Source organism: Paramacrobiotus metropolitanus, unplaced genomic scaffold, assembly GCF_019649055.1.
Source record: "Paramacrobiotus metropolitanus isolate TYO unplaced genomic scaffold, Prichtersi_v1.0 Parri_scaffold0000036, whole genome shotgun sequence".
NCBI lineage: Eukaryota > Metazoa > Tardigrada > Eutardigrada > Parachela > Macrobiotidae > Paramacrobiotus > Paramacrobiotus metropolitanus.
Window position 1 is genome coordinate 216,990 of NW_026570256.1, and position 22,229 is coordinate 239,218.

Here is a 22,229-nt window from a genome sequence, read left to right on the forward strand (position 1 = left end):
TTTGTTCACCAGTAAGGCACAGGTGCGTGGAACAGCAAAGCGCAACACCACAAGCGGTGCAACTCCCAATCGGACGCGGATCTCCAGCTTTGGTTTTCGGTACAGTGTCTTCAGCGAAGACCTGTGCTGTTTCCTCAGCTGAGCAAGAGTTCAAGAGTTCAGTCGTCAGTGTTCCTCGGTGTAGAGTCTTCAGCGAAGACCTACACTGGTGTCACTGATACTCAGCAAGGCTTCAGCGAAGCCTAAGCCGTGGGGCACCAGCGCCGAAGCGTTGAAAGGGGCGCACGGAGAAAGTAGATCAGACTCCACCAAACTGGTTGTAGAGCACCACTACTGTTGCTACGGCAGTCAGCCGGCACGGTAGCAGACTAAAAGCGTGCGGCACAACCGCTACGGAAAAGCGGCTACGCGGGAGCGGATAGTGGAGAAGAAATTGGATTATCTGGATCATTTCCCCGCGGAAAGGACGCTCAACAGGTAGGAAACCGTTATTAATTACGGGATTGGCTAGTTGGTAAAATTCTCAATTCTTATTGGTCGATACTGAGCTGAGCATAGACATAGGCGGGGTTTTTGCACACAGTCACAGTGCGCATGTCTGGCCGTTGACCGTGACGTCAGGCTGATATAAAATTTAAGTGGATTAACGCTATTGGTCAATTATCTGAGCTGTGATTGGCTGAAATTTGAACTGAATAATTTGAGCTAGCGGACCAATAGGAACGATGTAAACAACGTAAATGGGGATTTTCCTTTGAACTTGAACTGTAATGGGAAATTTGAATTGAGATGTGAAATTTGAAAAGGAGAGTGACCTTTTGAGTTAAGACAAAGGAAAAGTGACCTTTGATCGAATTGAGCTGGAAAGTGACCTTTGACTTGAAATTGAGCTGGAAAGTGACCTTTAACTCGAGTTAAGTTGGAAAGTGACCTTTTGAGTTCAAACGAGTGGAAAAGTGACCTTTGACTTCAGAAAGTGACCTTTATCAAAAGTTAGAATTGATCAGTTTGACCGTTTTAAGTGACTTTTAAGATCTGAAAGTGACCAACAGTGACCTTTAACAAAGTTGAAATTAAGTTGATTAGTAGTACAGCGATATCAGCAGCTGTAGAATTTCATTCGTAAACGGGTTCTAAACTGTAAAAACGGTTTCGAAGTTTTGTCTGAAGAGTGACCTTTAGGGCAAAACTCTCGAACTTTTTATCGAAAAAGTGACCTTGAAACGGAAAGTCGAATTTTTTCAATCGAAAAGTGACCTTTAACACGGACTTAGAAGAAATACGTAGAACGAAAGTGACCTTTAAGACAATCGAATAAACCATACAATAACGTGTGTGTGAGAACAATTGGCAGGAGCGTCCAAGTTATCCGATCAACATGGATAAAGACAAGGAACAACCAACGTCTACCGGCAGTCAGGGAAGCATAAGCTCCCGAAGTTCACAGCAAGGTGCACCAAATCCGTACAAAAAAGATTTGCACACGTACTCGCGTCCAGTTGAACACGAGCGGAACACTCGAGCGCCCAAGGCATTCGAGAAGAAGGACTCGCGAGGCTCTGATAGCACCTACCAGAAGGCGCTTGAGGCGGTCGCCAATCAGGAAAGTTCCAGTGACGACCAGAAACACACTCCCGCGTCTGCGGCGGGAAGCGAACCGATGAACCAGATAAAGGTCACTGGGGAGGAAAAATCCACAGAAAAAAGAGCGGAAGCAGTGGGAGCATCACAGCTGGATGCTACCATTAGCGGAACGAATGAGCAGGATAAAAATGTGAACCTGGCTCAAGCGGAAGAGAGAAACACAAAGGTCACCGAAGAGGAACTGGCTGAACTGGGACTGGATGACCTTTCACTGAACGATAAAACCGCAGGCGATGACCTTTGGGCAACTCCAATGGTCTCAGATGAATCGAACGAGTCTTACTTCACGGATGATGAAACGACGATGAATATGTCCTTCCAAACCGCGATGAAGGAAGCTGACCGTGCTGAAGGGATAACACCTTTCAAAGATATACCGGAGCACCTAATTGAACGGACAAGAACAGGAAAGGTCATCAATGTTAGACCGCCATCACCAAACAGTCCCACAACGACTCTGAGGACTCGTGTGAGAGAGTTGGAAGACGAACTCGAGGCCAAGGAAAATTAAGCAACGAAACGAACAAAAGAAAATCGGGAAAAACTGTCGTCGCTGGAAACCCGAATATACGTATTGGAACAACAACAAGTTGACTTAGAGAGCGCGGCAGATGAATGGAAAATCAAATATGAACGTCAAAGAGAACTCGCGGAAGAATACTTGAAGATGGTAGATGACAGAGAAATGGAAGGTCATCTTGCAGTCAGTGACCTTAACGAGAGTATGTCGGAAGAATCAGCGGAAAGGTCACGACACTTAGCCAAACTGAAGGACGAATGCGACTCACTGAAACAAAAGGTCACCGAGGCGGAAGCTAAACGAGACGATTATGCGACCAAACTCGCCGAGGCAACCCAGCGACTGTTGACGAACACTACTGAAGTGTTTAAGCTCAGGAATGACCTCACAGCCACCGAAGGCGCACGGCTGAGCAACGAGATAAAGCGGGTGACGGAGGAGAATAAGGCGTTGAAAGAAGACATCGAAAAGGTCACCGAAGAAAACACCGAGCTGAAAGGGACCGCCAAGACACTTGCCGAACAAGGCTTGAGGTGGGAGCACGAGGCACATCTCCTAGACACAAAGGTCACCGCGCTCGAATTGAAAGACAAAGAATGGCAACAAACCGTCCATCAGAAGACACAAGAGATCATCAAACTCAACACGGAGTTGATCGATATGATCCAAACGGTAATGACAGGGAAGGATGAGCTCACCCAGACGAAGAATCAGCTGAAGGCAGCAGCTGAAGAATACACGAAATTGGAAAGAGATGTGACCCAGATGGTGGAACACATTAGAAAGGTAGAGAATGAAAAGGAAAAGGTCATTCAGGAGAGAACTTTCCAACTCCACCAGCACATGCTGAAGGTCAAGGAGGAGAATCATAATCTGAAAACAGAGAAGGAAGAATTTCAGTTGAAAGTCAGACGCCTCGAAGATGAGAATAAGGCCCTCAAATAAGCACAAAGATGAACAGCTCCTGCAATATGGAGTTAGAACGGCAACAGTGGAATCACCCCCGCCCAGTTACAGTAAGGCACAAGAAACGGGCACGGGAAAAAGCTTTCACTTTGAAATGCCACCACGAACTGGTACCGGCAGAGGAAGTGTCAAAAATGAAAAAAATGGCGAAAAGGTCAAAGATGACAAAGAGCCACCATCAGGAGGCTATCCGCATACGAGTCACAGCGATCCCTCCCAATTTCCCCCGCATATTGAAACGTACGTGTACATCGACGAAGGGCTCAGAGACAGACCATCTAGTCGGCAAGAACGCCCACGGAAGTCTCGTTATGCAAAGCCGAAGCGGAATCAAAGTGACGATGAAAGTGGCGAAGAGGAAGATGACCAGAAAGCGCAATCGGGATTTGCATTAGCAAAGGCGCTCAACTCCATGGCTCGGAAAACGCCACTGGTGACCTTTGATGGCAGTCGTGACACTGTGAATGGTTGGACAAGACTGGTGAAAGATACGCAGAGAACTTACCAGCTCACCGACGATCAAATCATGATCGAGATAGCCAGCGCGGTGAAAGGCCCTGCTAAAACCTGGTTTGAAAGTGAAAAAGATATTGCATCAGAAGACGGAATCGAATATTCGGTAACAGAATGGTTGGATAAACTTAAAGACGAGTATGGTGACCGAGATGAAGCTTCAAGTCCTAGGCTTACGCGAGGCCTACGCAAGGAAATTCGAACTTGGAAAGAAATCGCTTGACCAGTACTATCAAGCGATGATGCGATTCAAAGCTAAGAGGATCATTACGGAAAAACAAGCAGTGGGCTTCTTGATCGAAGGATGTAGAGTAGACAATGAACTCTACAAGGCATTGCCTACACAGAAGTGTAGAACGCCAACCCATGTAAAGGATTTCTTCAGACACTGGGCAACGGGAGAAGAAAAGTATAAGGCGCCAAAAGGTCAACGTAATCAAGAATACGCGACCATCCGCCAAGGCCAAGTTGAAAATGTACCGCAACAAAGGATGGCAGCTGCACCAGTCCAACAGCCGGTGGAATACCGGAGGGAGGCTCCAGTGCAAGAGGTCACCAAAGAAGTGACCTTTATCGACAGCCAGACGGGACAGCCACTTACGTATGCAATGGTAGCTGCGATACAGGCGGCGGCTCAAGTGAGACCGGCACCTCAGAATGTGGCTCCACCGGCACCACAGAATTTGGCCCCTATGAATGTAGGGTTACCACAACAAGGAGTGGGCAACGGAAATTTCGGTGGAAACGGCTATGGAAATGGAAATTGGAATGGAGGTCAAGGAAACTTCCAGAATCAAGGTCAAGGTCAAGGCAACTTTCAGCCAAACAGAGGAAACCAGAATAACTTCCAGCAGAATCAGGGGTCACGAACGGAATTCAAGTTTCAAATGATTGATGGATGGGTTGCAAATGGCGTACAGATGTGCCAATACTGTATGTACGGTAACCACCAGACGCAGGGATGCAAGTTCGCGAACACGCCGCCGGATCAGAACCCGAACTTGTTCGCCTTCAGAGAGTGGCAACGGCTGCGCAATTCGGGCGGCTGGCGACAAGCTGTGGCAAATGGATATGACCTGATCGCTCAATGGTATCAGGCGAAAGCGAACTTTCAGCAAGGAAACGGTAGTTACGGAAACGGAAATGGCGGCCAAGGCGGTGGCAATCGTGGCGGCTACCGCGGCGGCTTCAGAGGAAGGAACAGAGGCTTCGGTCGTGGAAACTACGGTGGCGGCAACCGAGGCGGTGGCAATGGAGGTGGCCAAGGAAACTACCAACAGTGTGGTGGCCAATACAATAATGGCGGTGGCGGACAGAATCCTAACCCGGCAAATGATATCGGACAACAACAAGGAAATGTACAAGGAAATGTACAAGGAAATGTGCAAGGCGCGCAACAAGGTGGAGCGCCGGTTCAGGGAAACGGGCAAGATCAGTAGGCGCCGGTGAGCCTACTGATCGACCCGACCCTAAACCGCCGGATAAAAAGGGAACAGAAAGGTCATCACTGCAGAATGGTACTGCAGTGAACGTGACCACTGCGGCGGCTATATGGATGCCGTCAGCGCAAAAAGAAAAGGGAGCGGCTGTATGGATGCCGTCAGCGCAAAAGACAAGGGAAGCGGCTATATGGATGCCGTCACAGCAGCAAAACGAACTGGTTACCGGGAAACTAGTGCAAGTAGACAAAAGGTAACCGCAGAATGGTACTGCGAGTGGAAACGCGCAGCGGGACCAAAGGTCACCGCAGAATGGTACTGCGAGTGGAAATCGTCATGACGGTAGCGCGACACTGCAAAAAGTGCAGCCAAGTGAAAGGTCACCGTATTGCAGCGAGGAAGTGTTAGCGCAACGACGCGCACAACGAAACGCGAAGATTCAACAGGCGCTGTTGAACCAGAAGAAGCTGCAGATTGATACTGCACAAGACGAAAATGAGCAACATGCGAAATTCCGAAAATACTTGGCAGAAAACGACAAAGTGAATGAGTCACGTTGCGACTGTTACGAAGGGATAAAGTCAAAGTTCTGGAATTGTTCAGAGGACGAAGATGAGAAGTTGATAAGGCAAAAATGGATGGAGCAGAATATCACTGCTAATAGTAAAGATGAAAGGTCACCTTCCGTAGGAAAAGTTCAAGTGAAAGGTCGAGGAGCAAGTGCGAACGCTAAAGGTTACGGCGAAAGCGCCGTGTTAAAAGTTCAAGGAACAGACTTGACACTGCGAACAGCGCAGCAGAAGAATAGCGAACCGGCACAGCAGAATTTCAATGACTCACTTGTGGATGCAGTAACGCAGCAACGGAAGGAAATATGGCAAAAAGTAGCCTACAGACCGAACGGGAATCACAGAATGTGGATACCCGTAACGCCAAAAGCGAAACAGAAAACGGGAATGTCACAAGAGGATTACTGGGACATGCAAGTTTTGCGAACACAACATGAGAGGAAAAGGCTAAAAGAGCTGGTTACCGGGAAACCAGCGCAAGGGTCACCGAACCCAGTCCCAGTATTCAACGCAGAGGAATATACGAAGACATTCGCCGACGCGAATTACTCGCGGAACGCACCACCGAAAGATAAACCGTTAAATTATGGAGAAAAAGTTCCCATACAAAAGTTGGCTGACGGCGGATTTGTCATGAAGCGCAACGAAAGGTCACAGGACTTAGCGCAAAATGAACAGAAAGGAGGGTCAAATGAGATGGCGCAAATGCAACAGAGTAGTGCAGTTGAAAGGTCACGGGACTTATCACAAGCACTGCGGCAGGATACCAATGACAAGTCTCCGGCCCGGACAGACGGGATGTCTTCGTAAATCGACCCAACGAAAACGAACAATGAAGTATCTGCAAAAGCGATTGAATGGATGACCGAAAAGGGATACGATATGGTTACGTACAAAAGGTCACCAAATGAGGTGAGGGATAGCGAAGAAGACGAATTGAAGCAAGCTGACCAAATAACAAGTGAAGTCATTGAGAAGCTGCGAGATAAACGAAATGAAAACCGCAAGGAGGAACTGATCCACGAGACGATAAATGAAGTGACTAAAGGTCACGTGGACAGCACAAAAGCAAATCCGCACGTGCAGAATAATGAAAAGGTCACCAGCGGTAAAATGGCTGCAGAAAAGCAAACAAATATGAAAAAGCCGCGTAAATTTTACGATGTCCGAACTGACTTGCCACACAGGATTGATAAGTTGAGTGAGATACTGAAAGGTCATAGCACTCCTGCGAAAGGGTAAGTGCTCCCCGATATGGATCCGGGACCAGTATCGCTGATTCCTGTGAAATGTAAGATTCATACACTGAAGATTCAAAATGGAAAATTACCTACGAGAATCGAAGCGTATACACATGAAGTGAAAGTGGGAGACATAAAGGTCAACGCAATGCTTGACACTGGCGCAGAGACGTCGCTGATCAGTAAACCTTGTTGCGAGAAGAATGGACTTCATATGCTTCCATTGCCACCTGACAGATTGGTGAAAATAAACGGAATCAGTGGAACGTCAGGATTCCTGGTGACGCATTATTGTGTAGCACCAGTGACTTTAAGGAAGAAGACTAGCGAGCATTCATTCTACGTCCGACCGAAGTGTGACGACGTACAGGTGCTACTGGGATTCGACTTCTTAAAAGGAAATTTGTACTGATGGATAACGAGGGTGAAGAAGAAAAAAAAGATGACCCGAAACCAGTTGCCAAAGTACAAGTCGGAAAGGTCACCGAACTTGAAAAACAGACGGGAAATGCTCAAACGGCTAATAAAACGCTAATCCCAGTACCAGAGGCACCGGGAAAGGAAAAGAAAAAGATGGTGCAAAAGGAATTGTCAACATTTGAGCAGTTGAAAATGATTCAGCAGGAGATTGAGAACACATTAAATCGGACACTGCTGACACAAAAGGGAAGAGAAAAGGTCATCCCAGTACCAGAGGCACCGAGAGTGACAAAAGCGCAGCAGGAAGAAATTATCCAGCACCAGAGGCACTGGAAACGAAAAGCGAAAACGGAAATGTCGAAAAAGTTATCTCAGTACCAGAGGTACTGGGAACGAAAGATGAAAGGTCACCAGCTGAGAACTTGGCGCCAGAGCCGGATCCGAAAAACGTCAGCAAGACCTTTTTCGAACCACGATCTGCTACCAAAAATGACGAAAGGTCACCAATGTTCGAAGAGATAGCTGCCACACAGAAAGAAGCGACAGCTGTAACGAAACAATCGCTCATGCCTGGCATGGAGTGGGCAAAGCCTATCCCAGTACCAGAGGCACTGGGAATAAAGACGGCCAAAGTAGGGAAAGATAAAAAGAGTGAAAGATTACGGATATTGAAACGAATAGCTGAAGAAGAGCAGATGTTCGCGAGCGAAATCCGCAACAAAGCGATTGAACAATTGAAAGGTCACCAACTAAACAAAGAAACAGAGATTCTTGAAATATCCCCCGACGAAGCGAGCGTAACCCAAATCGAATGTGAGCAAAAAGCCACAACACAGGAGGATGAGGTTGCCAACCCGCACACGAGTCGAAGGATATTAACTCCAGAAGAACGAATTGGGAGCTGCGGACACGGTTACTACTAGGATCAGTGTAGAGTGCTACCACAATGGGAATGTACTGAATGTCGCCAAAACGCCTCCCAAGATGACCTTTCAGAATGGCCGAGATGTAGCGCTGCATTAGCAGATCTTAAAGGTCAAGTCCAAAGGAAACCGAAAAGTATCATGCGGACCAACGAAATATGGAAACCACACATCGAACGATATCATTGGAATAGATATCGGACTTGGTTATCATGCGTGAAAAACTTCATAACGGGGAGGGGAAAATGGCTGAACCATTGGCAGCAACGTGCGGATAACGGAATCCAAGATCCTCTTGACCCGGTATCAACTGAGCGGAAACTTGAAAGAGAGATAGACGAAATGAATGAAGAAGTACAGCTATGGGAAGAAGCGAGAATAGAACTGTTTTGGGACTTCCGCGTCAATCACATGTACAAAGGTCAAGGTAAAATAATTATATTCCCAGTTGGACTTGGCACACCGGTATACGAGTCGGTGGTGGTGTTCTGCAAAGCACTAAAAGAAAATGACTGGGGCATATTCGAAAAATACTGGACAAAATTCGAAGCGGAGATTCCTACATTTGATGTAAAGGAAATTCGAGAACTACAAATAACCCGGAAAAGAAAGTTACCGGGGTTGTTGGAAAAGAAAAAGGTGACCTTTGCACCAGACCCAGATGGAGTGGAATACGCAGAACGAGGCGGTGACACATGGTGCATGTACGAAACGATTCCGAGTGACGACTGGGTCACCGAAGAGCTGATGGCGAATTGCGTCTTTGTTGGTCCCAAACGACCTAAAGGTTATGAAGCGGTCCAACAGAACGAAGCCGATAAAGAAACTGTAACAGAAGCAGAGAAGGAGGAAACAGCTAAAGAGATAGCTGAAGGAGGATCGAACGAAACAGAAGAAACTTCAAAATCAGCTTTCGACATTGCACAGATGTTAACGGACAAAGGAGAAATGTGGAGAAAATTTAAAGAGGAGGTGGAAAGGATATCGAATGAACAGCAGAACCCAGTAACTGAGGCAAAAAACGGGGAAAGGTCACTCGACAACGGTGAGGAATGTCCGCTGGTCGAGTTGACCGAAAAACCGTTAATGAGCCTTGAAGAAATCAATGAACTGGAAAAGTCAAACCAAGAGGAACAATGGTCAAACTCTGATCAGTCAGAAAGGTCATCAACAAGAATACGGGTAGCAAGGAGCCACCCGAGAATCGCTACACGAAATGGGCGAAAGGCAAAGGAAGGGGACAAACCTCTGCTCAAAAATTCGAAAGCGAAAAAACTTAGCGATTCGCGAGAAAACGAAAGTGACCTTTCATCAGAAGACGAAGGAGTTGATGAGCGTCCACTCGAAAAGGCTGACAAAGGTCAAGCCACTGCACAAGAATACGAGAGCAGCGATTCGGACTCAAAATGGACGAGTTCAAGTGATAATTTAACGACTTCAGAAGATTCGGGAGTAAGTGACCTTTCAGAACAAGAAGACTTAATGGACTTGGATGAAGACGACGAAGTGAATGAAGAAAAAGAAAAAGAGAAAAAAGTCAGAAGACTGAAAATAGAAAAAGCAAGACTGTCGAAAGATGTGAATAAAGTTTACAGTGACCAACGAATCAAATTGAAACCGTCAAACTGCACACGGGTAAAGGTCAAGATGGGAAAATATGCACCGGCTCAGAACAAGTTGATGTTCACACCGGTCCCTCAAGTTGAAACTGATGTGCAACCGTTGGCAGGAGTGACGGACCATAGAGGTAAATATTTCGAAATCGTCATCGCGAATCATAGTAGTAAATACCAAATCTTGAAGAAAAATCAGCTTCTCGGCTATGTGGAACCTTATGAACATATGGAAAATGTAAAGGTCAATGCTGGGACAGTAAAGAACGTACTCGAAGACCCAGAGATGGATGATACAACGAAAGCTGAATTGGCAAAGATAATTGGAAATTTGAAACTAGGACCTGACCTAACTGAGGAACAAAAGAACGACGTGCATAACGCGTTCTGGGAATTCTGGAAGGTCTTACCGACATCAAAGAAACCGTATGGAGATGTGAAAGGGGTCACTCACGTAATTGATACGGGAGATGCGAAACCGGTTAAATGTAACCCGGCCAAAACGAGTTGGACAGGCCGCGAGTTCATAACGAAGCATATAGAAGAGATGTTGGCACAAGATGTGATTGAACCTCAGACGCCGAGTGGAGCTTTCCAGTCGTGTTGGCAGTTAAGAAAAACGGCGACGGAACAATGGGAACCAGATTCTGCGTCAACTACATCATGCTGAATAAGTTAACGAGAAAGAACAACTATCCGCTACCGAATCCGGACGAGTTGCTTGATGCGTGTGCAGGCAACAAATATTACGGGAAAATGGACTTACAAAGCGGATTCTGGCAGATCCCAACGGATCCAGCGTCAATCAACAAGACGACCTTCGTAACGCAAGATGGAATGTACCGGTTTAAAAGAATGCCATTCGGGGTTTGCAACGGACCAGCAACATTTCAGTTATGTATGGACAAGGTACTGTCGAAAGCGAAAAGAAAGGGTTGCGTTTTCGGGTACATTGATGACGTTATCTTCGCCGGAAAAACTTGGGCGATTTTCATGCAGAACCTGAGAAATGTCCCAATGAGCCTAGTCGAAGCAGGATTCACGATTAAACCGACGAAATGTGAATTTGGAATGAGACAAATGGGATTTCTGGGTCATATACTCAGTGAAGATGGAATTCGAATGGATCCTGAAAAGTCACCGCAGTCTCAGAATTTAAACGACCTCAAACAGAAAGGCAGTTAAGGTCATTCCTTGGACTGGCGAATTATTATCGCAAGTTCATTATGGGATATGCTCAGAAAACGTGTCATTTGTATGAGCTGTTGAGACAGGATAAACAAGTAAAGAAAGACTGGACAAAGGTACACGAGGATGAATTCAATAGTCTGAAACAACTGCTATGCGAAGGCCCAGTATTAGCGAAGTTTTATCCGGCAAAGCCGACTGTCATTGAATGTAACGCGAGTAAAGAAGGAATCGGAGCTGTCCTATCACAAGAAGGTCACCCGATCGCATACGCCAGCCGCGTCTTACACGGAGCAGAAAGAAATTACGGTGTAACGGAATGGGAATGTCTGGCGGTGGTCTTTGCCGTCAGAAAATTCAAGCCATTTATCGACTATGCGGAATTCACCGTAAGAACGGATCATCAGGCGCTGACCAACTTACTAAGGTCAGAGACGAATAAAGTGGTAATGAACCCGCGTCTGACAAGATGGGCGATGGCACTGCAGGGTCACCAGTTTAAAATTGAATATAAACCAGGAAAGTACTGTGACAATGCGGACGCGTTATCAAGAGCGCCGATCGAAGGGCCAACGTGTCACGAAGAAGAATTTGATGAAATTTCAAACTTCGAGGATTACAAGAAGGAATTTGACACAAAAGAACCAGCAATTGAAATTGGCCAGTTGTTCTTACAGATGGTGGAACAACGAGAGAAACGATTAAAGGTCACTTCAGCTACGGCGAATGAGTCGGCTGAAACAGAAGCCTAAGTAAACCGGGTAAAAAGTTGGTTGCCCACGGTTAGTGACTTAAAGGTCACCGGACTTAACACGGACAAAAGGCAGAATGGAAAGGTCACGGGACTTGATGAAACATCTCAGAATCGAGATGACCTTTGGAAAACGGACAAAGTTACACAAGCGCTGAACGAGTGTCCGATTAAGTTGCTGAGATTCCCAAAACAGACGCGAAAGAGGTATAAACCGCTACCGCGATGTAAAGTCATCAAAGACTGGAATGAACTCAGCACAGCGACAGTCCGCATTGTCAACCTGCAAGGCGATGAGGAAGAGGAAGACGACTCGAACTTGCAGTTGCGCAATAAACAGTTGAAAGAACCCCATCTGGCAATGATAATAGATGAATTGGAACATCTACCAGATGTTGAAACAAGATCGAAATTCGAAGTACATTACCAGTTATGGAACGGTATACTGTACCGACTAAAGGATAAAAATGGCAAACTTGAAAGGTCATACGTCGTACCGTTGTCAATGCGAAGAGCGATAATCCACGCATTGCACGATGAGAAAGCAGCGGGACATTTGGGATTCGAAAAGACCTTGACAGCAATCCGACTTCGATATTACTGGGACAGAATGAGTACAGACGTGAAGAACTACATACTCGCCTGTCAAGGATGTCAATTTCGTAAGACACCAAGGAAATGCCCACCCGGTAAATTGCAAGAGATAAAAGTCGGACATCCATTCTTCCGAGTCTACGCGGACTTGAAGGGATCATTGCTACCGACGAAGAAACGTGGATATAAGTACATAGCGGTGTTCATCGATCAGCTGACGAAATACGTGATTGCAGTACCAATGAAGACGGCTACAGCCAAAGAATTTGCCAAAGTGTTCGTCAAACATGTGATATTGGTTCATGGAGCACCGCACATTTTACACACGGATCGCGGACGGCATTTCACAGCTGAAGTGTTGGCAAAGGTCACTAATGTGTTTAAGATTAGACACACATTTGGAACAGCATACCATCCAGAAGGCCAAGGCCAAGTTGAAAGACAGATGCGGACGATTGCGGATGGCTTGGCGCAATACCTGAAAGCGGGAAACGAAAGAAAGTTCAACAAGTACCTCCCATACGTTATATCGGCGATGAACAGGGTTGTACACGCCACGACCGGATATTCGGCATACTATATGCTACACGGCAGAGAAATGACAATGCCGGAAGACGTCGTGACAAAAACGAATATACCAGACGATTACGGGACTCCAGATGACTGGGTCGAAACTATGAAAAAGAATCTGACCTTTGCCGAAGAGGTGGCGAAATGCAATATTAAAGATGCTTACGAAAAGAATGCAGAGATATATAATAAGAGGAAGTCAGAACCGAATTTCAAGGTGGGTGACCTTGTGTTGATACGACTTCCAAAGGATACGAAACAAGGAAAGAAAGAGAACCAGTCAGACTTTAAATCGAAATATGACAAAGTGTGGAAAATCCTTAGCTTTCCGCGAGTAAACAAAGCGGAGGTCATTGAGCAGAACCCAAAGAAAGAAGCGGACTTGAAAGTGGTCTCGATCGATCGCTTGAAGTTATGGCACCCGCCATTGCCGGATGAAGGCGCAGAGCATAAGCCCCAAAAAGAGACCTTTTTCGAACCACTTCTGCTAACTGAGATGGAAAAAGTAAATGAAAACGAAGCGGAAGAAGCCGAGCATGCTCCGAAAAATGGTACCACTCAATTTTTCGAACCACGCTCTCTGCTACCTGACACAAGCGGAGATAAATCGAAAAAGAAGAAAGGAAGACCGAGAAAGGAGGACAAAGATTTCGAAACTGCAGTTACAAAAAAGTTGAACGCAGAAGCAGGGGATTTGACAGAAAGGTCACCAGTGACAGGAACTGATAATGAAGTAGCAGAACGCGCTTCGCAAAAAGATTTTGAACCGAACCAAAAACCTTTTCTCGAACCACGCACTGCTAAGGATGACCTTTCGAAACAGCGAATTGACGCCGAGATATCAGAGCGCGATCCGAATTTTCTCGAACAACGCACTGCTACCGGCAACGGGGATGAGCTTATAAGAAAGAGAAAGGAGGAAATAGAGGCGGTCAAATCAAAAGCTGAACAGTTGGGCCGTGACATAGCGAAAGCAATCGACGAGAGAAAGGTCAAACAGAAGAAAAAAAAACTGACTCCTACAGAATTGTTGACCCAGAAAGGTGAAGTTGAAGATGCGGCCGACAAAGAACTCCTTGATCGGATAACTAAAGGACGCAAAGACAAATAACCCGTATAAATACGAATCAGGGGTTTACTTCACTAAAAATAGGAGTTGGGAAGGTGTAAAAAAGGTCATCACTGTTGTAAAAGCTAATCAACATCGTTTCATTGTTACAGAAGGTAAGCACAGTTAATGGACAGATTGGAACGCCAAAATTCAGATAATTCTGATTCGGAAAGTATTGGAAACCCGTTAAAGACATCGACCCCCAAAAGAATGGAAGGTGAATACGGGTATGACACCTCATATGTTGAAGGGTCGACGTCGTCAACAGGAACGGCACAAAACGAACCAGGCCAAGGAGGTTACTATGGTGGCCCGGGGTATTATGTGTATCACGATCCAGGACAGCCGACGAACTACCAAGATACGGTTAACTGGGTGCACCACGGCTCACCTGCCGGAACCCAGTATTCGGGACAAGTAACGAGTGCCCCTTACCAATCGTATCCGGGATCGTATACCCCACCGATGGGACCACCGCAAGTGATGATGGGACCGGCAAGAATGTTGATGCCGCCACCGCAACAGACTACACCGAGCCGATTTATGGGACACGGAGGATTTAGCGGAATGATAGCCCCAGTACAGTCACTAAAGGTCATCTCCGATATTGCCACCCTTTCCAGAAACAGGAGGCTTGTCATTGTCGGATATCGGAGCACCGCGTGTGAGAACACCGCAGCAACTGGGGGCGCAACGACCCCATCGGAACTCGCTACAAAAAGGGGGGAGGCGAGGAGGAAATCGGTTTGACTCACCACGTCCGCGAGGCATATTGCCGTCGCTGGGCCCAAACTTGGAGCAGGTGGGACCAGATGGTCTATGGGCAACGCCCCCGGGTGAACTAACCGTACACGATTATTCACCGAAACTTCCGCTGGACATGAGAGAGGATGACGCGCGATTGAACGTGATTGCGGGCAACGGAGAAAGATTGACAGCGGCTGATACAGAGGCCATCCAGGATTTCAACCGAATGTGTCGGGATCTTTATAGAATCCACATGCGAGTTGAGGATGAGCACGCATTCTATGGAAGATTAATCAGTCTGGACGCGATCATTGAAGCAGTCCATATCGCGATGAAGGAAAAAACCAAAATCATCGAAGTAAAACGTAAAGAGTTAGCGATCAGAATCGCCTCGATGAAACAGTACCATCCGGCTTTAACCAACAGAAAATGGCCGCCGATGATTGAGAAGATACAGATATTCCTTAAGACGATTCCTAAAGAAAGGAGACCTTCGACAAGCAGCGTGGCGGGGCCGTCACGGGCGTTAGTCGAAGCACCAGTAGATGAGATGTCGGACAGTGACCTTTTGGCAACAAAGAGAAAGATTGAAACAGAATTAACTGAACGAGCAGGAAGATCACGGGCCAGCTCAACCAAAGGATCAGCACGCGGACGTACCAGTTCGATTACAGAGCCGTCTAGCGGGACCGTAAAGAGTGGAAAAAAGGTAAGGTCACCGACGACAAGTCCAAAAGAAAGTGACAAGAAAGGACAGCGGACGAAAAAGGTCACGACGAGTAAAGCAGCGCTTCCAGTGGGTAGAAAAAGTGCGCCACCCACACCGTCGGACAGGGGAGATGCCCCACTTCGATTTCCGAAGTGCAGGACTTTCACAGTCAAATATACTGGAACGGACCATAACGAACGAAAGGTCACGGCTCGGATAGTCGATAAAGGAACGAATAAAGAGATCGACTCGTACAACCCTCTGGCGGATAGGTCAGTCAAAACTGAGATTGGGGAAAGGTCAAAGGCAGAAGTCAACGAGGCGTTACAGTTTGTTCCCCCGGAAGAACGTCATAACCCGAGAGTTCTCATCCAGATGATGAAGCACGTGGTGTCCAAGGTTGTGGCTGAAGAAGATGCATGGATCCGCATCAAAGTAGGCACAAATGACGATCACCTGGCGTACACATACACAGTGGAAGGAAAGTTGTTGACAAAAGAAAGAATTCGCTCAAGGCCGACGGCAGACCCAGATTCGGCTAAAAGAACGTTAGATGGCTATGAGTCGACTTTGAAATACACTGATGCAACAAGCAGGAAGGTGACGCTAAAACTCCATTGTGGCCAGCAAGCGACGGAAACTATAACTGCAGTAATTGTCGACCCAATAACAGGAGATCCGATTCCATATGCGCCATGGGACGTATCAGAAGAGAGCGCCGAACATGCTAATCGGACAGCCCTGGATCAACTATGGGACTTGATACCCGAAAGTGAACGCCAAGATCCGGTAGTCCAAACGAACACACTGATTAGTGTGATGCGTCATCGAGCGGAGATAGACGAAGCCCATTTCCGACTCACAAGACGAATGGAAGACGGATCGTATAAAACGGTGTTTTATGACGCAAAGAACAACCCTCTGTGGGAGATCGTCACACACGGGCAGACGGTCGAAACACCGCACTTGGAAATTCATGGCCAACACCCGGCACAAGAAAGTAGAGCCGGAGAGATGGCAGAGGCCTCCGTAGCCGAAGTGGCAGGAACGGAGAGTACCAGGCGACCATCAAAACAGGACGATTCGGAAAAGGAGGAAGCTAACGACGATTCGGCAGAGGAACTGGCCGATGAAGATGACGAGATGGCCGAGGAAGATAATCAGCCTCCAAAAGTGGTCGTTAAAACGAGGAAAACGGCTAAACTGGATGAAGCCATGAATCGGGAAAAGGCTAAGAAAGGTGACTTCCTAAAGAAACAAAAGAAAGAAGAGGATAAGAAGAAAAAGAGCGGTCAAGAAAGCGAGAGCACAAGCACCAGGAGAAAAAGGGGGAGAGAAAAAAGGAAGACGAACTGTCGTCTCATGATGTCGAAATATTAAATGAATCAATTGGTGATGTGGAAGAAAGGTCATCGACACCTATAATCCCAAAGAAATTTGTTATCGAATCGGCTACATCAAAGTTAAAGGTCACCGAGACTGAGTCGTTAACACCCAAGGGAAAGGTCATAGCTGTGAAACAGATTGTTCCAGTCGTCATCTCGGCATCCACTACGAAGAGCGCAGGGAAAGGAACGCGCGAGAAAGCGAAACGGGAGACATCTCGCGAATCAGAAGCATCGGAAGTGAGCCTACCAAGTACTTCGACGGTTAGCACAAGGTCACACACGGACCCGAAAACGACTAGAGCAAGAACCACCGAGCCAAGAAGCCTTGCGGAAGCTTTGGAAAAAGGGAAAAAAGCAAAGTGCGAACCTGTTAAGACTAAAGGAAAGGGCAAGGCAATTATGAAAATCGATGCATTGGCGATGGCTAATTACATCGAACCGGATGGAGAGAGTGAACTTGATTACTCAGGAGATGAAGCAGAATTCGTAGATCCAGACAGCGATAATATGACTACGATTGATGAAATCATCGATGCGTTTGACGGAGCGGAGAAGAATTTTACACGGATACGCACGACATCAGTAACATCGAAATTCAGAACGGGCTTAAAGAAATATTTGAGAAAAGAAATGCACCGTAGCTTCACCAAGCAGAAGTTCGATGTGGTATTAGAATACGCTCGGAACGCGGGAAAACTTCTCCAGAAACATCCGAATTTCGCGTATAAGGCTAAATTATTTAGACCGTCAAGTTCGGATAAGGCGCTAACGACTCCAAACGAAGATACCTCAATGCGAGTAGAAAGGGCAATCGCGGGAATGACAAGCCCGTTGGGGTCAACGAGTCACCGGATCAGCCAATACATCAATGCTGTTTGGAATGATGGGAAAGGAATGATAAAGGAAATCGATACAGCCACCGAACGCGTGTTGCCGAGGATGATAAAACAGAACATCCTTGCTACAACAAACGCACATAAAGGATATCCGATCCGATACACGAGAGTAGGCCTGATACCGCCGGAAAAACAAGTCCATTGTAACATGTCCGACAGTCAGGAGATGGAAAAGGTGCCATCGAGCGGAGACCCGACAACTCCCATATTGAATCGGATCGCGCAGCTAACAGCTGAAGAAGAAGCCACTCGGGCTACAGCACAAGCACCGAAAGCGACGAAAAAGAAAGGGCCGATGGACGTGGAATCGGAAGAGAGCGACGATGACACCTCTGTCCCAACGCCTTTGGAACCGGCGACAGAAAAGTCTAAAGGTCAAGAGACATCCGGAACTGCGACGGAAGAAAGTCAACCGAAAGGTCATGGGACTTTAGAAAAACGGGAGAAAGAAAAGGTCATGCTCTTAATGGACAAGGCAGCGGCAGAAGCGGCCTCTGCGCGACAGGTGTACCAGAAATCTTTGTTCGCACCATTGAAGGAGGTTTTTGAGAAAGAGCGATCGAAGTCGGCAGGTGAAGCGGGAGGTCACGAGACTTTGCCACAGAAAGAGAAAACCGACGTACCGAAATCTGCTCAGTCATCATCTGGCTCGTTGGCAAAACTGAGGATTGATGAAACGGAGACAACTGACCCAACGCACTCGGCATTATCCCCCCAGAAAACGGAATCTAGCGGTACGAAGACAAAGGAGGCGACGGACTATACGCTAGGAGCACCGTTGGATGTGACCAACCGGACATGGAGCGAAGTCCAAGCGGCACTTCAGAGCACTAGCAAGGGTGAAATGCTGGGCCCAGACCTGAAAAGACAAGTCGCCGAAAATTCAAACGGAAGATCGTCACTTAGCATGACCGAGCGAGTCTTAAAAAGGGCATATAAGGAAGGAAGACTGGGATGTAAATATGACAAAGACAACAAGATTATTTATTACCTTCCGAAACAGGACCAGGACCGCACGCCCAGACTGAAAATGGAATTGGAGGCCTGGAAAATAGCCATTACAGATGTGGCTTTAGACGCCATTGGCGGTACCAATGGAGCGTCATGGGGCGACCTTTCGAACTTCATGGCTGTCCATTACGAACTGGGAGAATTGAATATCGAGAAAGACAAAGAATGGATCAAGAATGCCGTCGAAGCCTTGATTGCAGACGAAACGCTTCATATTAACAAAGATAGCCGAGTTGATTTTAAGCCGCTACGTCCGCCGGCGAAGGAGTCTGAGTGAACATGACAGATGTAATATGCAGCGAGTAATGAACCCTGCATATTACAGAATAGCATAAAATAGTTCAAAATGAAAGAGAAAAGTGTTACAGAAACGAGAGAGCGAAAAGGTCAACCTGAATTAGACTAATAGAAAAGGTCACAGTAGTCAGAAAACGCTAATAACGTGAGAAAGGTCACCACGTTACAGTGATAGAAAGGCAGCAGGAGCTAGGAAAGTCTCAGCTCAGTAACGGAATAGCCTAAAATAGGCGTAAAATGATAGAAAAGTCGCGTTAATGGATAAGAAAGGAAAAGATTATTGTGGAGAAATAACTATGATGGAATTGTTTTTATATTACAGAATTAACACGGAAAGATGGCACAGAAAGGTCAAGCCACTCAACGAAGTCAGGGAACACTTCCAATGGACGTCGATCAGTCTACGGGCTATAATCCAAGGTGTCCGGACTGCTTACGCAACAACAGAAAAGTCAATAAGAAGTTCCCGTGCTACACATGCGTTCATAAGTTGGGGGACCCACACATTGTTTCACTCGTGGGAATCATGGAAGCTAAACGGGGGAATATGGATGTTTTTCGGAACCTCATTAGCGCGAGGAATTATGGCAGCATCCCGGTAGAAGAGCGAATGCTACTCGAGGATCGTTATCGGGAAGCGATCCAGAATAACGAGAGTGGCTGGGATGATACTCTAGAACCATTGAAATGTTCACAAACGGACGCATACCGTAAGAAGTTCGAGGAGGAACAGGAGCGGATGCAGCGCCAGAAGTTGGAGGATGAACTCCGTGCGAAGATTAACGCGCAAAATCAAAGGGCAAGCGAACAGGCCGCCAGGGAGCCACTGCCCAGCACGTCGAGCTCAGCTGTACCTACAGCCAGCCTCAACGAAGATGAAGCGCAGCTTACACGACAGTCTCTCAATCTGCAGATCGATACGCTGACGAGTGACCCGGCTGCCATGCAGCAGGATTTATTTGACGCGCTGTTACGAGAGAAAATGAGATTACAAAAAGGTTTTGCTCCAGCGCCGTACATAAAGAAGGAAATTGAAAAACGTATGGAGGATCTGCGTAAATCCCGTCAAAATGAAAGTAATGTTCTGCAGGCGCTCAGAGGATTTAAACGGGACGAAGGTTTCATACGCCCTCGATCGCCTCCGCATAGAGAAAGGTCACGCGGACATTTACGGGAACATGAACGAACCTCTGAAAGACGAAGCGAAAGGTCACGTGAATACTCTCGTGAAAGGACACGGGATTACCGCAGTGAAAAGTCACGCGAACGTTCTCACGACCGAGATTACCGTGGCGGAAGAGGATGGGTGCGCCATGGCAATGAGATAACGGAAACGACCATTCAACGGAAAATCGATACGGCAAAGATTTTGGCAGCGACGAGAGGACGTGAAGAACAACGGCGTGCGGAGACTTACCGTACAGAGCCTGAAAAGAAAGGTCATCAGGTGCCGTTGGGAGTTGGATTCTGTAATCGCAATGTCAGAATGTCAACACCCGAAAGGTCATGGGACAAAAGGCGCGAGCAGACGCGAAATCGAACACCGGACCCAAATGATAAGAGATGGCAAGAGAGAGCTGCATATTATGCGGGCTTTGAATCCGGTGCAAGCAAAAGGTCATCGAGTGCGGAACGGGAAGATTCACCCCCAAAGTATCAAAGGATGGAATCAACAGTCCACGTGGTGAACCCAATCGTTAGTGCCGTTCAAGAAGATGACCCGATGGAAGGGGCCAGCTCAGTTGTGGATTTGACGTCCCAGGACAATGTGACCCACCGACGGAACGTAATTTTGGACAATGACCTTCAACCGGCTATATCGGCGAGTAACGAACCGTCGCAGCCCGAGTCAGAAGGACGGCGTGAACAAGAAGGTCAACGTGAACCGGATGATCGTCGTGAAGCTGACCGACGAACGACTTCCAGATTTAACAACCGACACCCCGACATAATCGACATGGAATGTGATATGTCAGACACCGACGAACAAATGGCGGGAATTTGTCGATACATAGGGATTGAAGGTGATTCAGCGGAAGCGAATAAGATTCACACAATTCTGAATCAGCTGCGCCAATTTTTATTCGATTCGGGCTATGCAAAAGAGATTAAGAAGGGAGTGGAAGAAGGAAATTTCCATCGATTATACATTCCCCGCGATTCAGTAAGAGATTGTTATCTCCCTATTCGACGGAACGGGTTACATAGCCTACTGGATTTGAGTTTACTGGATGTACCACTGGATACGACTGACCCAGTCGGGATGACACAATTTTATTATAGGGACTATCCCTAACGACAAGAATATGTGGCTCAGTTCGTTTTACGTCATGTGAATCCAGCCTTCAAGTTGCTTGCAGCAAGGGCATCGATAGGACTACAAGTGGATCCTAAAGACTATGCCGCAAGAAGGATGGGGCAGAAGGTCTTCGCTGCGAGACTGGCACACTATAAAACACAGGTTTAGCTGGTGTCTAATACTATGAAGGACGATATCCCACTACTCTTCCGACCTCATGTGGCGAAATTGGAAGAACCCATGGAACATGTCGGAATAGCCCACACGGCTCGCAAGGCGTTGAAAAAGTGCAAGATACGAATGGAAAAGGGCAACCTTACACAGCGCCATGCCTCCCAGGTGGAAGAGAGGATCAATCGAATCAAAGACACCACGAGAAGCGACTACGTCGAACCAATGGACGGAGTTGAAACGTATATTGATGAATTCCTAGTGAAGAAAAGTGACCGGCGCCCAGAACGCGCTCCTAACCAGATAGGACGACGTGGCTTACGAAACCAGCAGCTTCGAGACAATCTCGCCGATGTACAACGTCGATTGGCAGATGACCCTGATAACCGAAGACTGCGGTTAGAAGAAAATGACGCACGCCATCGAGTTGAGGCGGTTAAGCGAAGTCGCCAAGGGAAAGGTCGCGGTCAGCGAGAGGTTGATTCGGAAAAGGTCATGGGAGTTGATTCAACGGAACCAGTTGACCGAACGTCAGACCAAAATCAACCGAAAAGCGCTAAAAAACGTCCGCCGAGAGACGGCGAGGACGATTCAAATGAGATGGAATAGTGTTGACCGTTAGGATCACACTATTAGAATGGCGTCTACG

The 22,229-nt window shown here is 47.0% G+C and overlaps 1 protein-coding gene across 2 annotated transcripts; it reads left to right on the forward strand.

Moving 5' to 3' along the window:
* The first annotated feature begins 184 nt into the window (after positions 1 to 184).
* Positions 185 to 21,406, forward strand: LOC129589688 (serine/threonine-protein kinase fray2-like). 2 transcript variants are annotated; one of them, XM_055484529.1, is made up of 2 exons: positions 185 to 477; positions 19,433 to 21,406. In XM_055484529.1, the coding sequence occupies exon 2, from the start codon at positions 19,448 to 19,450 to the stop codon at positions 21,404 to 21,406; it is 1,959 nt and encodes a 652-aa protein (XP_055340504.1). In that variant the 5' UTR covers positions 185 to 477; positions 19,433 to 19,447. The 2 variants fall into 2 exon arrangements, with proteins under 2 accessions (XP_055340504.1, XP_055340505.1); XM_055484530.1 differs by lacking the exon at positions 185 to 477 and adding an exon at positions 13,008 to 13,087.
* The last annotated feature ends 823 nt before the right edge of the window (positions 21,407 to 22,229 follow it).